Genomic DNA, 15,279 nt, shown 5'->3' on the forward strand with positions numbered 1-15,279 from the left:
TCATGTAAACATGGGTACCCTTTACATTTTGGTGGGATTCCTGTTAAACTATTTTTAAAAAAGTCTCCTTTTACTTTTGTTCTAAGTATCCACATGCATAAACTTTTGTTACATTCCTTAAATGGAAACAGGATTTTTTTTGTGTGTGTTCCTTTAGTAAGTTTAATTTCTTTGTAATGGATACTTGATATCTTAGGGATGAAATGCTCCCATCTTTGTTCTTTGTTTCTGTTAGAACAAGAAGATGCTGTGGAAGAGATAGCAAATTGTCCATCAGAGCTTGTCCTTAGCATCTGCTGAGATTGTTTCTCTAGTTTTTTTTTTATGATTTCTAGTGCATCCATGGCCATATTATGTCCCTTCCCTCTGTGTGTGTGTGTGTGTGTGTGTGTGTGTGTGTGTGTGTGTGTTTCTTTCTTTTAAAACAGACAAACAAACCATGGTATCAATTCTTCAGCTCATGTTATCCTGTAACTCACTATGTAACCCAGGTTACCCAAGAACTGGTGGTAGTTCTCCTGCCTCAGCCTACTGAGTACTGTAATTTCAGGCATGAGTTACTGTGCCCAGCTGTAACAGTCAATTTAAAAACACTTGCTAGTCAGGGTGGCCCACACCTTTAATCCTGGCACTGGGGAGGCAGAGGCAGGACCTTTGTGAGTTCGAGGCCAGCCTGGGCTACAAAGAGAGTTCCAGGACAGCTGGGGCTGTTACATAGAGAAACCCTGTCTCGTAAAACAAAAACCAAACCAACCAACTAAACAAAACTACCTTCATTACTACAAAAATAAACTACAGGTTATCATCCTGTCTCCTGTTCTCTACCTCTCCCAGCTCTACACAGACACCCGTTTATTTTCTGTACTGTGTTTGTTACTCTTGGACACTTGGTTGGAATAAAGTTGTATGGTTTCTGTGCTTTTCTGACTGACATCTTCACAGAACACAGCACTTCCAGGTCCATCTGTGGTGCTGCGTCTCTCAGCACCTCATTTTTCATCTTTATCATATTCTGTTGTAGATCCTGGGTTGCATCTACCCATGATAGATATTTATATTTTCTCCTTCTGGCTCTCGGGTTATTGGGCCTTTGTGGATGTTGATGTACAAAGTTCTGTGTGAGCATGGTTTCGTATATCTAGGGTAGACGTGCAGAGGAGGACTTGCTGGATTGTGAGTTAATTGTATTTAGTAGAGGAACCAGCAGGCCATTGTGCAACACAACTAAAGCTTTTTTGCAGTTGATCTGCAGCATGACAGTTCCCTAGGTTCTAGTGTTTTCTTGTCTTTGCAAACACATCTTTAAAACAGTTTTAAAAAACATAGTCATTCCAGTAAATTTAAAACAATTTCATTGTGTTTTTTATTTGCCTCCCTGATGGGAGCATCTTTTTATATGCTTGCTGGCTATTTGTATATCTTTGGACAGTGTCTATTTAGATCTCTTGGCCATTTTTATATCAGATTATTTGCGATTTATACTGAAATCTAATATTTTACATTGTCTATTTTTCTAATGTAAAATTGGGACTATAATTCATTATATTTGACTTTATTGTTAGAAAAATGTACTGAGGTAAGTAATCACAGTAAATAAAAACATTTTTGTACAGCTGCTTTTAATTGTGAGCATGTGTGTGGGTTTATGCACTTACATGGGGTGCTCATGGCAGGCAGAGGAGGGTATTGTATCCTCTGAGTTGGAATTATAGGTGTTTTGAGTTGCTTGTTATAGGTGCTATGAAGCACACTCCAGGCCTCTGTAAGAGGAACAAGCTCTCTTAACTGCTGAGCCATAGAGTAGAATGTGGATCATCCAAAAGCTGTAGCATTGAAATTCAAAGGCTGCATTTGGAGTTAGGTTTCTTAGCATTCACTTAGAAAGGCATTCCATAGGATACCTTCTGCTTTGGTCATCTTTTTTTTTTTTTTTTTTTTTTTTTTTTTTAAAGATCCTAGTCAAGATAATTCTTCCTACCTTTTTATTGTAAGAAGCTTTGAGGTATTGTGAGAAATGCATAAAGTCTTCTAAACAGCCATTCTTTTCCAAGTAGTGTGGTTTATTTATTTATTTATTTATTTATTTATTTATTTATTTATTTGACAGTTTCTCACTCTGTAGCCAAGGCTAGCCTGAAACTTACTCTGTTGCTCAGATTGGTCTCAAACTCATCCTCCTGAGTGAGTTTATAGGTTTGTTTATAGGTTTGTATATAGCTTTGAGCCACCTAGTGTGGAATTATAAGGCAATATTTTACCTTTTTAAAAAATGGTTACTTCCTTTTGTCTCAGATTGATAAAATATGCTTATGCTTTTAGCCATCATGATATGCCAATTTTAGTGGTGAATTTTAGTTCCTAACCAGTCAACAGCACTTCACTATAATTGTTGAGTTTGTTTCTTTCTAGAAGTCACTAAAAAATATCTAATGTAAGTTTGGCATTAGTATTGAGAAATCAGAGTGGCCTTAACTACTTTGCTCTTTGTGTGTGTGTGTCCACATATGTGTATGTTTGTACATGTGGAGGTGAGAGGACGAACTCCAGTGCCACTCCGTAGCTATTTGTAGATGTAACCAACCGTCTTATTAAATAAGAAACACAGAAACAATGTAAAAGAGAAAGCCAAGAGGTCAGAGCTCAGAGCTAAAATCTCACCCTTCCTCCTCTGTGTCCCAGCTTCTCGAAAAGAGAGCTATTTCCTTGTGTGTCCATAGGTTCAAAGTCATTCTGCCTACTCATTGGTTGTAAACCCAAACACGTGACTGCTTCGTCACTATCTGTATGTACAACCCTCTAGGTCTTAAAGGCGTATGTCTCCAATGCTGGCTGTATCCCTGAACACACAGAGATCTATGGGATTAAAGGCATGTGCCACCACCGCCATGCTCTTTCTATGGCTCTAATAGCTCTGACCCCCGGGCAACTTTATTTATTAACATACAATCAAAATCACATTTCAGTACAATTAGAATACTACCACAGCTGTTTCCACCTTGGGCTTTTTTTGTTTGTTTGTTTTTTTGTTTTTTGAGATTAGGGTTTCACTGTGTAGCCCTGCTGTTGGAATTCACTCTGTAGGCCAGGCTGGCCTTGAACTCACAAAGATCCACTTTCTCTTGCCTCCCAAGTGATGGGATTAAAGGCAAGCACCACCACTACTTGCTTTGTTTACTTTTTAAAAATTGAATTTAACAAAATGAAACAAACAAACAAGCAAACCAACCAACCAGACTCTGTGCAGCTTGTCATTCTGCCTTGTTTTTGAGACAGGGTCTCTGGCTCAGGACTTGCCAAGGACCTTGGAAATGGTTGGCTGTTGAGCTCAGGGTATATCTGCCTGTCTCATCTTGCTTGTGTTGGGATTAAGGTGTGTGCCACAGTGCCTGGTTTTATTCCATGGATTCTGGGGATGGGATTTAGGGCTGTATAGTTGGATGGCAAGTATTTTGCTGACTGGGCTGTCTCCCAGTCCTGTTTTTCATACTCAATCTCATTCTGTTTATTAGATCTTCAATAGTATTCCTCTTCACATTTCATCTGAATCTTATCTTGCCATTTCCTCCCCACCCCCACCTCCTCAAATAACCAAATTGGTTATTGTTTTGATCCAGTAGACTTGCTAGGTCAAATTCAGAAGTGATTCTTATATTAAACTTCCCTGCATTTCATTCAGTGTTGTTTCTGATTTTGGAAATGTACCCTTCTTAGCAGATGACTTGAGTTACCAACTCATGATAAACAACTGGGGACTGTATACAATCTGACAGAAACCAGATGTTTTTGGCAATTTGCAAGGGAGTGATGGTCTCTGGATTGTTTAAGTCTTTCGCTAAATAGAAGTCCTTTTGTTATATCACTTTTAGGCTATATGAAGAAAGCTATTTTATGTGGAATATACAAATTTAAAGATCAAGTTGTAATTTGAACTTTTATGTATTAAGCCATGGGCTTTGAAGGTTTACTGTGACAGGAAAACAGCTTACTAGACAGTTAAGGGAGAGTGGGTGATGGTGGCTTAGGTGTTCTGGCCCTTGGTTTATGAAGCAGGCATGACACACAGAAATCGATACCCTGTTGGCATTCTTTAGATGCAGTGACTTCTGAGTCATTGTGTGTGTGGCTCAACCTAAGCTCTTAGGACCGAGAAAGACTGTTAGCAATGCTTATCTCTGTAGTGATACACCACTGTCTTGATTTTCATTTTAATTATGACCAGAATGCTTACTTATATAATGAATTTTCAGTAATTACTGGCAGAGTTTTGCCAGTTATTACTTATTACTTAAATGGAAAGTTATTTTTCCTTCATTCAGTAAACAGAGTTCGTGCTGACTCTTAACTTCCCCCATCTTACTTCTGTGAAACACTCAGTAGGACTATTTTGAAAGAACAAATTCATTATGAGGGCAACCTGCAAGAGAAGGTGCTTGCCCCCGGTGTAGCATGAATCTTAAAGGGTCTTATTAATAAAAACAAACCCAGGGCTAGGTATTGGGGTGAATGCTGGAAGATCAGAAAAGCAGAACAAGCCACAGCTTCCTCACCTTGCCAATTTCTCCAATGATCCTGTTTCCTCAGACTGCAAGCCTCTGTGTCTTCATCCAGAATGGATCTCAGCTGAACTGCTTCTCAAAAGCCTAAAAGCTTAACCAGCTTTACCTTTCTGCTTTCTGCCATCACTTCCTGGGATTAAAGGTGTGAGTCACCATGCCTGGCTATTTCCAGTGTGGCCTTGAACTTATAGAGATCCAGAGGGATTTCTGCCTCTGGAATGCTAGAATTAAATGCGTGTGTGCCACTATTTTCTGGCTGCTATATCTAGTGGGTGTTCTGTTCTCTGACCCCAGATAAGTTTATTAGGGTGCACAATATTTTGGGGAACACAATATCACTACATCCCGGGACCTCCTGCGTCTTGCTTCACACAGGGACTCTCCACATTGATCAGCACTCTGGAGCTGAGAGCCCCTTCCTGCTCAGAATTAGAAAGGAAGTCTGGGTTCTCCTAGCCCTCTAGGTCTCCTGTCCTTTTCTGTCTTCTTTCCCAACCTTTCTCCTTGTCCTCCTACTGTCCTGAGCCTAGTTCTCTAAGTGAGACTCCTTTCTAATGAGTCATTTTCAATGCTTTTTAAACAGGCTTAGAAAGCATGGGTACTCAATACCATTGTATCGGCCACAAAAAGAGTAGTAGGTGAACTGTAGAGGAAAAGTTAGCTCATGACCAGCATTTTTATTTATCTTTTATTGGTCTTAAGAAGTCATTGTTTTCAAGATATACCTTAAGGAACATTTAAATCCTCTTATAACACATAGTTTATTCTCAGTTTTTAGTAGGCTCTCCATGATTTGTATTATGTAAATAAACTCCCGAGTCTGAGTAAGCTTAATGCACATTTAAACTGTTTGGACTTGACTTGTCTTCCAGAGTTCTGTGGTAAAGAAACTCAAAAAATTCTTTTGGGTCCAAAACAATCCAACTTTTCCCTTTTTGTGTTATGCTCTGTGAACTTTTCTTTTGCATCAGCCTGGTTGCCCTGCACATTTAAGTCTATGAATATATGCCTCTTACTAGGTCTTGCCGTTCCTCTTGTGTCTCTCACATGGAGCAGTTGTAGAAGAAAAATGCTTCTGAAAATGGTGCTGAATTAAACCATGCAGAAGCCTGCAGGAAGCAGGAAGACTGGCATGTCTGGGCTTCAGGCTGATAACTTGAATTGGTTACTGAGTCTCTTGTTACTCCCTTCCATGCCCACCCATGACGAGAGCAGACCGAAGCTGACCCACTCAAAATCTTAGAAATACTGGAAATGGAGGAACAGCTAGGTTTGAAGCCTAGAAACACCATATAACGTTCTCAAGGCCAAGTCACAGCACTTGGCCTTGTCCTTAGATACACTCTGCATTATTTTTGGTCAAGAGGTAAGAACCACTAATGAGACATGCTGATTTCCTTAAGTTCACAGTCTGTGTAGTCAGTTTGTTGGGACTCCTTGCCATCCCTTAACTAATGACTATCTGAAAGTCACTTCTCCTTTCAAAGCTTGAGGTTCTTTCTCCGACATTGGGAATACAATTGAACTCTCCATACAGGGCGGGATTACATGCAAAGTGTATGTGGCATGCCTGGCTTCCTGCCGACACAATATGTATTCAGTAATGTTAATGATGATCATTATTACCAATTGGGGCTTAATTACCATAGACTTAAGAGCAATTTCTAGTGTGTGTAAAGAAATAGTTTAGAGACTAAGTGTATTTGGATTATAGCAAATATTTGTTGTTCTTTTCTCATGCTCAGAGTGGGTGGTTTGTTGGTGCCCATCATTTTATTGGTTCAGTGACTACAGCTCTTAGCAGGGAATATGTATCAGGTCTTTGTTCCCGTGCTGGATCACAGAAGGGAGATAGTTCATGTTCTCACCTCAAGGTGAAAGGAAGTGAATGATTTTAAGTATTATTAAGAAGGAATCAAAGAAGATGAAACAGGTTTATCAGTTCAAGAGAGAAGAAAGCAATACATACTTTTCTAGGTCAGGCAGGGCCAGTGAGTGACTCAATGGTCTGGTGCCAAGCAGTCTCCAGACGACTCCTGTAAGCTCTCCTCTGACCTCTACGTGACCTGTATGCACTCATGTGCATACACACTTAATAAATGTAATAGAAGTCATAACCTGAGTTTGATCCCTGGGACTTACGTGGTAGCAGGAAAGAACCGGAGACCTCCACAAGTTTTTCTCTTCTCTTCACATGTACACAGTGGCACAAGTCCCTCATTGCCAACAAACAAGCAAATAAACAAACAAATGTACCATTTTAAAAAAATGTTGTATCAGGGGCTGGAGAGATGGCTTAGCAGTTAAGAGCATGTACTGCTCTTGAAGTGGACCCAAGTTTGGGTTCCCAGCACCATGTCAGGAAAGCTCACAGCCTCCTCCTATAACTTCAGCTCCAGAAGGACGGATGCCTCTTTTGGACTCTGTGGGCACTTGTATTCATGTGAATATACCCCTGTACAGATGAACACATGTGCACACAAAAATAAAAATAAATCTTAAAATTTCAAATAGTATGGTGTGAAATAAATTAAGTGTTCTTTTGTCTCTAGAGGTTACATTTTAAAAAAAATCATCATTCATGAAAGGATTTAAAAATCAGAGAAAATGAGACGGTAGATCTGGGGCTCGTGAGATGGCTTCGAGGGTAAAGGTGCTTGCTGCCAGGCTTGTTGACCCGAGTTTGACTCCTGGGACCCACATGGTAGGGAAGAACTGACACCTACAAGTTGTTCTCTGACTGACGCATCTGTGCCCAGACACACCCACCCACCCACATAGCTCAGTGAATAAAAACAAACCAACAGCCTGCAGCTGAGTAGTATGTTGGAGGACAAACACATGCCCTCCCCCGGGGTAACACCGTACTTGTGTCTGGAAGTTTTTGTAAACCTTTAGTTTCTCCTCTTTTCTTCTTTGCTTTTTAAACCACAAATGGGATTTACTCTTCAATACTTTGTTCTACCTCACTTCATATACAGATCAATACAAGTGATTCCTTGGGGATTGATCTTGCTCCGTAAACATGATGTCCCAGCTCTGCTCTGCTGTTGGTCAGCTTCTCATTGCTGGGTAAAATCCTGGAGGGAATCAGCTTCAAGGAGAAAGGGTTATTTTGATCGAGGTTTGAGTTCATAGTTACTTTTCCTTATTGCATTTGTTCCTGTGGGGCGGAGCATCGAAACGTGTTTGTGATCAGTGGAAATAGTAAAGGTAGGTAGAGGGGAGACAGGAAGGGAGAGAGGGCGAGATGGCGAGGGGGTGAGAGAAGACCAAAACGTTCTGCACATGTGACGGTGATAGGTAGCACCTTCAGACAGAAAGGATTTAATTTCACAATGAAGCAATCTAAGGCACAGACTATCTTTGAGGAAAGGAATGGTGACAGGAGACTCCATGGACCAGCTAGCACAGAGATAGAGAGACTGTACCTGAAAGCAGGACCAGTTACAGCTCTCATGCCTTGACCCTGGGTGGCCCATTTCTTCCCTCTGTGACCCCATGTCTTCCATCTGTGACCCATCCTTAAGGTTCCACAACCTGCCCAAATAGTACTAGTTGGTGTGGATCAAGTGTTCAGCCTTCTACAGGCTTTCCATCCAAACCATAACATCCCGTGGTTTTACATTCTCTTAATAATTCTACCACTACCATAGAGCTGAGTACCAATGTCCATGCTTGAACACACGGCCCTTTGGGGAATATTTAAGATCCAAACCACGAGTCACTTATTTATTTAAGCCATCTTTCTCTAAAGGATATATATGCTTTCTAGTTCTTCTTACCTTGTTAATCGTCAACGAGAATTTTAATATATATGTATGTATATGTGTGTGCTTGCATTCATATATGTGTTATGTGTTAGATGTGTGATCCGAATATCCCAAAGAACATTTCAGTTTTTGATTGCTGTTCCTACCTTGCCTTCCTGAGTGCTTCATCAATGTGGATGGCAGTGGGGGAGCAACGGGCACAAGTTTTCCTTATTGCTTTGCTTGTATTAAATAGCATCATTTAAAAAGCGTTGTCCAACTTGACAGGAAAACATAAGCACTTATTTCACTTTATAAAAAAGTTCAATAAGATCCATGTGTATCAGTGTAAGTGTATAACATCAGAAATCAAAATGCAAAACCATGTGCCTATTGGAAGGGAACAGGTATGTTTTCTCACAGTCATGGAAGAGGGGAAATGTTCTAATTGTGAGTCACAATTCTAAGGCAAAATTGGGGAAAAAAAAAGAAAAAGAGAAAAAAATGACCACTTTGATGCTTTAGATGCAGGAAAATGTCATGAAAATTGACCCCTCCAAAAAGAATAGAGAAAAATGTTGTGACTCCTGTCCTAGATATATCATTGATTTCTCCATAAGCATTAAGTAGCCCAGTAGAACAAATGAAAGGCAGATACACAAAAACAGAAGTTCAAAACTAAACACGGAAAGTTTTCCAAGTCATGATAAGAGGAATTTATATGGACCTCTCACTGGGATCCCATTTTCCACCAGATTGTCGAGAGTCCAAAGGGGTGGGTGACAACCCATATAGTGGGTAAGATTAGTGAATAGCACTCACAGGTCCTGTTCCTTGGGGTGTACAGTGATATACCCTGTTCACTAAGTAACAGTGTGCAAGGACATTTCAAGAATTAGTTTTTGACTCAACAGTCCCACTGTTTATGCTTGATACCAAAGGAAACCTTGGAAAAATTCCCCCCGCCCCACGTACACGTTCATTGGAGCACTGCTTATAATACTGAAAGACTTTAAATAATGCAGTCTTAAAGTAGAAGTTCCATTCAGCCTCCCTGACACTTACAGGTTCCCAAACCAGATCTACCTGCTAGCTCTGGCCGGCAGTATTGTAACTGCCCACTCGAGTCTGATACTACCCTCTTTCCCCTGCTCCCTAGTATTCCCATGCTGCTTGGGTAAGCACTTATGTGTTTTTGATTTGATTAAATGTGATATTTATCTTTTCTTTTTTGTGTTCATTGTTTCTTTTTCTAGAAAATGCGTCAGATGCAGATTTGTGGCTTCTGAACAGTTGTACTGTGAAAAACCCAGCTGAAGACCACTTTAGAAACTCAATCAAGTAAGTACGAGGTCCCCATTCTTCTCATTTTAGATAATCAAGGGAAGAAGTAATATCAGCCAGTCTTAGCCCAGAAGCCTTTACTTTTAAAAAGCGTGTATTTATTTTTATATGTGTGTCACAGTGTGCACATGGAGGCCAGAGGACAAGTTGCTGGAGTCAGTTCCCTCCTTCTTTGTGAGAGTCCTAGGGGTTGACTTCTGCTTGTCAGTTTCGGTGGCAAGTGCCTTAACTCACCCAGCCCTCTCACTATCTCCAAATTTAAAAGATTTCTTATGTCACTCTGACTTCTCTTCAGCACATATAAATCTTTTACTGCATGATTCCTAATATTATTAAATACTTAGTATGTATTAAAAAGTATGCGTTGGACTTTAAACAGTTTTTAAAATGAAACTCTTTATTCTAATGAATTCACAAATAAACACATCCCAGGTAGATGAAGGAGCCACTGAAGCACTCTCTGTCCAGTTGGACTTTTAAGCTGCTATTGTTTTGAATTTCTCTGATGAACAGTGTTTTACTAAGGAGTTCCATCATGCAATTTGAGCATTTGTGAAGTGAATGTGTCTGCTCTGTGTGTCCTTCTCAGAGCATGCAGGCATTCCTAGTGAAAGTGATTGCCACAGCCCCTTTTCCTCCCCACTGGCCCTGTTCTAGGTGTGCAATGTGTGCCATGGAGCTCCGGTAGGCTTCTGGGACACAAGTCCCTGCTGTTTGGTTTGTTTCCTCAGTGTGGAAGATTCTTTCTTCGCATCCGCTTTGAATCTTATTCTGCCCGCTTCCTTAGCAACCTCATTCTATCATTTTCCCTCTGAACCATAAGTGAGAACAATTCCCCTCATTTAAAGGGGTAACTGGAACAAAGGTGAGCGATAGGGGGTGTGTTTTTCCTGTGCTTGATACAAGTCTCATTTATGATTCAGCAGTTGGGGGTGTGTAACGACAACTGCGCTCTCTCTCTCTCTCTCTCTCTCTCTCTCTTCTCTCCCCCCTCCCCCCTCTCTTCTCTCTCCCTCCTCTCATGTTTCTGAGGTTTTATGGTAGATTATTGATCAGATTGATGGAATCATAGAAGTGTTAAGTAACAAAAATAGAAGTGAAGCTGGCCTTGAACTTTGAACTCTTGTTATTGGCTGAACTAGTTCAGATAAAACCGCTGAGGGGCTTGTGTTTCAAGATGCTGCCTGTTGGATCACTCTGTTTCTTTTTTAGTTTGTTTGATCCATTATTTCAGTGTGGTTTAAGCAATATGGCCTTTAACTTGAGAGACCCTTGAGTAAATGAAAAAGATCAAAAGTTTGAAAAGAAATTGCTCTTAATGAGAGTATCAAATCAGAAAAGCCTTTGGCTTCTGCTTTACAGAAGTGTGGGGTCTTTCTCATGCCGCCTAAAGGAGGTCATTCGGAGGCTGGTCAAAATAAACACATCTTGTGTGTTCCATGTAAAGACAGGAAGAGCAGCCAGTATGCTTTGATCATGGACTGATGACCTCTGTTTGACCTTGTACATTATTACCCAAATGGGCACCGTGGCCACACCGATGAAGCAGACAGACAAGAGGTATTCCTATTTTGAACCACCTTTGCCTGGAGAAACATGATAATGCTGTCAGGATGGGTTAGATAGCCAAAGAAAATGACTTGCGTGAATAGGTGAAAATAAAGAGAGAGAGAGATGGACACAGCAGAAAAGGAGGCCTGAAGTACCGGCTACCTGCTTTGTCTGATGCCTTTTCTCTATAGGGAGTGAGTCCCTTCCTTGTACAGTGTTCTGCTGTGCCGAGTAATAAATGTCTTTACCCTCAGTCCTACCGTGGAAATATTGTTTGTTTTATGTGAATTTATCTCTGAGTTCTTCATAGATTGACAGAGGAACAAGAGTACTATTTCAGCCAGAGTACATGAAGTAAATTGCTTTAAAAAATAAGCTGAGCTGTTAAGAATGGACAAGGGCTTGCTCTCCAGTTAGTAATTAATCACCCTGTTGAAAAGAAAGTGAAAAACCTCAACCAATTACATTGTTAACTAGATTCACTAATAATAATTATTTTTTAACTATGATTGGTTTGGTTACTTTTAATTTCTATGTAATTTAAATGAAAAATATTTGGTAGAAAATAAAACCACATTGGGCTTCATTTGAATTTTTGTAAGAAACAGGTTAGCTAATTCATGCTGTTGACACACATACACACACACACACACACACATACACACACACACACACACACACACACACACACACACGAAGGAAGGAAGGAAAGAAGGAAGGAAGGAAAGAAAGAAAGAAAGAAAGAAAGAAAGAAAGAAAGAAAGAAAGAAAGAAAGAAAGAAAGAAAGAGAATGTTTGTGTTAGAGAGTGTGGGCATGCACAGACCACAGCATGCTTGTGGAGGTCAGAGGGTAGCCTTCAGCTGCCTGTCCTTGTCTTGCCACATTGTTGAGGACAGGGTGTCCTTACCTGTGCATAATCTAGGTTGGCCTCTGCACCTTTCCTGCCCCGCCTCCCATTTCTGGTGGTTGTAGCAGGGATACAGATGCTCTTCTGCATTTGGCTTCTGCATGGCTTCTAGGGATCTGGACCTAGCAGCAGGCCTGAGCAGGAAGCACTTGGACTCACTGAGCCATCTCCCCAGCCCGCATTTGGTTTTTAGTTCTGTGTCTTGTTGAGCATAGCTGGTTTAACTTGCCTCCGTGTGTGAGTGGCTTGAGTTGATCTCAGTGTTTTGTTGTGTGAGGAGCAGAGATGAACCCTCGGGCCTCCTCCACCAGTGCAGTCTTGTTGCTGCAGCCGTCGCTGCACACCAGTTTTCTTGTGATGAAGTTAGCTGGGGGTACTGGCCTGCGTGGCTCTCTGTGTTTCCATCAGGCACTGTAATAAGGTGGTGTTTCCTCTACCCGGTGCCCTGCTCACTGGGTTTCATTCTCCTCCCATTCTCCACCTGTCCCCATCATTTGGGTACTGTAGCAGACTGGCTCCTTCCATGTCGGTTTCAGACCCTACCTTTCCTTCCAAGATCTGGGCTTGTGTGCTTCTTGAACATGTCCATGTTGGTGACCACAGATACCCGAGGCCACTCTACCAGTCTCCTGTTGTCTGCCCTATGCTGGCCTTAAGCCCTTAACCCTTCTGCCTCAGCTTCGTGAGTACTGAGAACTCTATACGCTACTGTTGGCATTACTGTTTACTGGTTTTGTTTGGTGGCATCATCTGGAAGTTTCTTTGGTTCCTGTTTCCTTCCTGCCTTCCCTCAACCCATTTCTCCTCTTTCCAGCCCAGGCCCATTGCTGTTGACTTACTCATGTGATCAGTGTTCCTTTTGGAATCAACCTCAAAACAGCATGCTCCCATGTTCTACCTAATTCGCTCATGCCGGTTGCCAGCCGTCTGAATTTAGTCTGTTCTGTCCTGAGGATCTTCGGCTTTTGTGTAATAGAAACCTTTCAAACTCGTTAACTGAGCTGACTTTCTGTCCTAATTCATTATTTGGCTTCCTTAAAATCCCTTTAATGTCCCTCACCCTGCAGCTATACAATAAAAACCTCATTTCTCGGCATGAAGTATGTTTGGTTTGTTTCTTGCCCGCCTCTCCTGCCTCCCTTCTTGTCGTCCTCCCTTTCCTCCACATTGTAAACCTTGGCAAGCACACAGTGTGTCTGCACATACCCCCACATCCAGCCCTTGCCACTATCCCACAGCCTCAGCTTTTCCCGCAGATGCACAGACGTGCTATGTGCCCTCTCACCTCCCACCCATGCTAGTCTTGCTTGGCAAATAGTTTATTTTCAGAGCTCATGTCAAACGTAATAAAGTCTGTGAGATCATCTCCCTTCTAGACTAGCTCTTTCACAGGTAACTACTTCTTGATTCTGAACAAATATCTATTGCTGCACATTACATTTATTTTGTTACTTATACATGTTTAGGTCTTTAGTAGATTGTGTGTTTTGAGGTTAATAATTAACCTCAGGTAAATTTTCTCTCTCTCTCTCTCTCTCTCTCTGTGTGTGTGTGTGTGTGTGTGTGTGTGTGTGTGTGTGTAGGTCTGAGGTTGACATTAGGTATTTTCCACAATTACTATCCATTGCTTTCCATCTTTCTTTTTTATTTTTTATATTTTTTTGTATTTTATAATTTAATTTAATTTTACATATCAGCCACGGATTCCCTTGTTCTCCCCCATCTCCTCCCTTCCCCCCCCCATTCCCATCTCCTCCAGGGCAAAGACTCCCCTGAGGATTGAGTTCAACCTGGTAGATTCAGTCCAGGTAGGTCCAGTCCCCTCCTCCCAGGCTGAGCCAAGTGTCCCTGTATAAGCCCCATCTTTCGAGGCAGAATCTCTAACTGAACCTGTAGCTTACTGATTTGGCTAGAGTGGATGGCTATGAGGTCCCAGATAGCCTCCCGTGTCTGTCTTCACAATGCTCGTTTACACGCCACCGTGCACATGTTTCAAATTGGAGTTCTAAGGATTGAATTTGGCTCCTCGGTCAGTCATTGCCCCAGCTTAAGAAGGCCCTTCGGTATGGTGTCTGACTCTCAGACTGTATTGTGTGGTCATCTTTTTCCATTTGTAGAGTAAGATAGTTATGGAGTCTTTAAGCATGGTCCCCCAAGGTTGCTGTGGGTTCTGTGTCAAAGACAGGATGTGTTCTTAAAAATAGGTGAGAAAACATCCTGATTTTCAAATATTGTGTTGAGGGCCCTCTTTTAAGAAGTGCTGGCTTACTTATAGGCTAGGAAGGAACTTCCCTCTCTTGTTCTGAAGAGGTGAAAGTCATAGTTTTTGTCATAGCTGGCCTCCAGTTTCTTTCCCGAGGGATGTTGGGACAGCATTGAGAACACCTGTGCCTTGGAGTCACCTGGCCGTGTTGGTAGCTCTGGGCTATGAATGTCAAGACCTTCTTCTCTACCAAACTAAACAGCCAGGGCAGCTTCAGTATTGTACATCTGGGTCATGTTGAGTCAGAGGGAAGGAAAGGTGGTGATTTGCCTCGCGCTTGAGACACAATGATTTTCTTACTTACTACATATTTGTTGAATTTGTCTAAATTCATATTCACTTTTCATTTTGGGGAAGGAGCAGTCAAGTCATTCCTTTTGCTGTTGCTTCCTCCACAGCTCTTAGTCCAGTGTGTTGTTATTTACATGTTGTGTAAGTGTGTGTGTGTGTGTGTTTGAGACAGGGTTTCTCTGTGTGGCCCTGGCTGTCCTGGAACTTGATCTTTAGACCAGCTGGCCTAGAATTCGGAGATTCTCTTGCCTCTGCCTCCCATGTGCTGGTATTAAAGGCATGGGCCACTACTACCCAGCACTTGTAACTATTATCATTACAGCATTACCTTACATTTGAACATCAAATTGTTTATAGTTTTTGTGAAAGAGCAAAAGCCATCAACTCTCACCAAACTAAAAACAAAAGATGTGTGAGGAAGTCGTTGTGTTGGGAAAGTTCAGTTGTAAAGTAGGTTCTAGGAGGAGTGAGTGGCACAGTGGTGTGAGGAAAGAGAGAACCTGTCCGTCTGATTTCTGAGGCATCCCAGGACGATTGCAGACGTGCTGCTAACTAGTTACTGAGGAGTTAATCACTGAGTTCAACCCAAAGCTGATCTGATGAAGCCCAGGTT

At 41.5% G+C, this 15,279-nt stretch overlaps 1 protein-coding gene across 1 annotated transcript in view; it reads left to right on the plus strand.

Annotated features, from left to right (window-relative positions):
- The window catches only part of Cdkal1 (CDK5 regulatory subunit associated protein 1 like 1), a 571,051-nt gene that overhangs the window by 85,656 nt on the left and 470,116 nt on the right, over nucleotides 1–15,279 (plus strand). The window contains 1 exon segment of the mRNA XM_037205851.1: nucleotides 9,565–9,649. Within this exon segment, the coding sequence (XP_037061746.1) occupies nucleotides 9,565–9,649 (85 nt within the window).

This window comes from Peromyscus leucopus, chromosome 5 (genome assembly GCF_004664715.2).
Source record: "Peromyscus leucopus breed LL Stock chromosome 5, UCI_PerLeu_2.1, whole genome shotgun sequence".
In the NCBI taxonomy this organism is placed as follows: Eukaryota; Metazoa; Chordata; class Mammalia; order Rodentia; family Cricetidae; genus Peromyscus; species Peromyscus leucopus.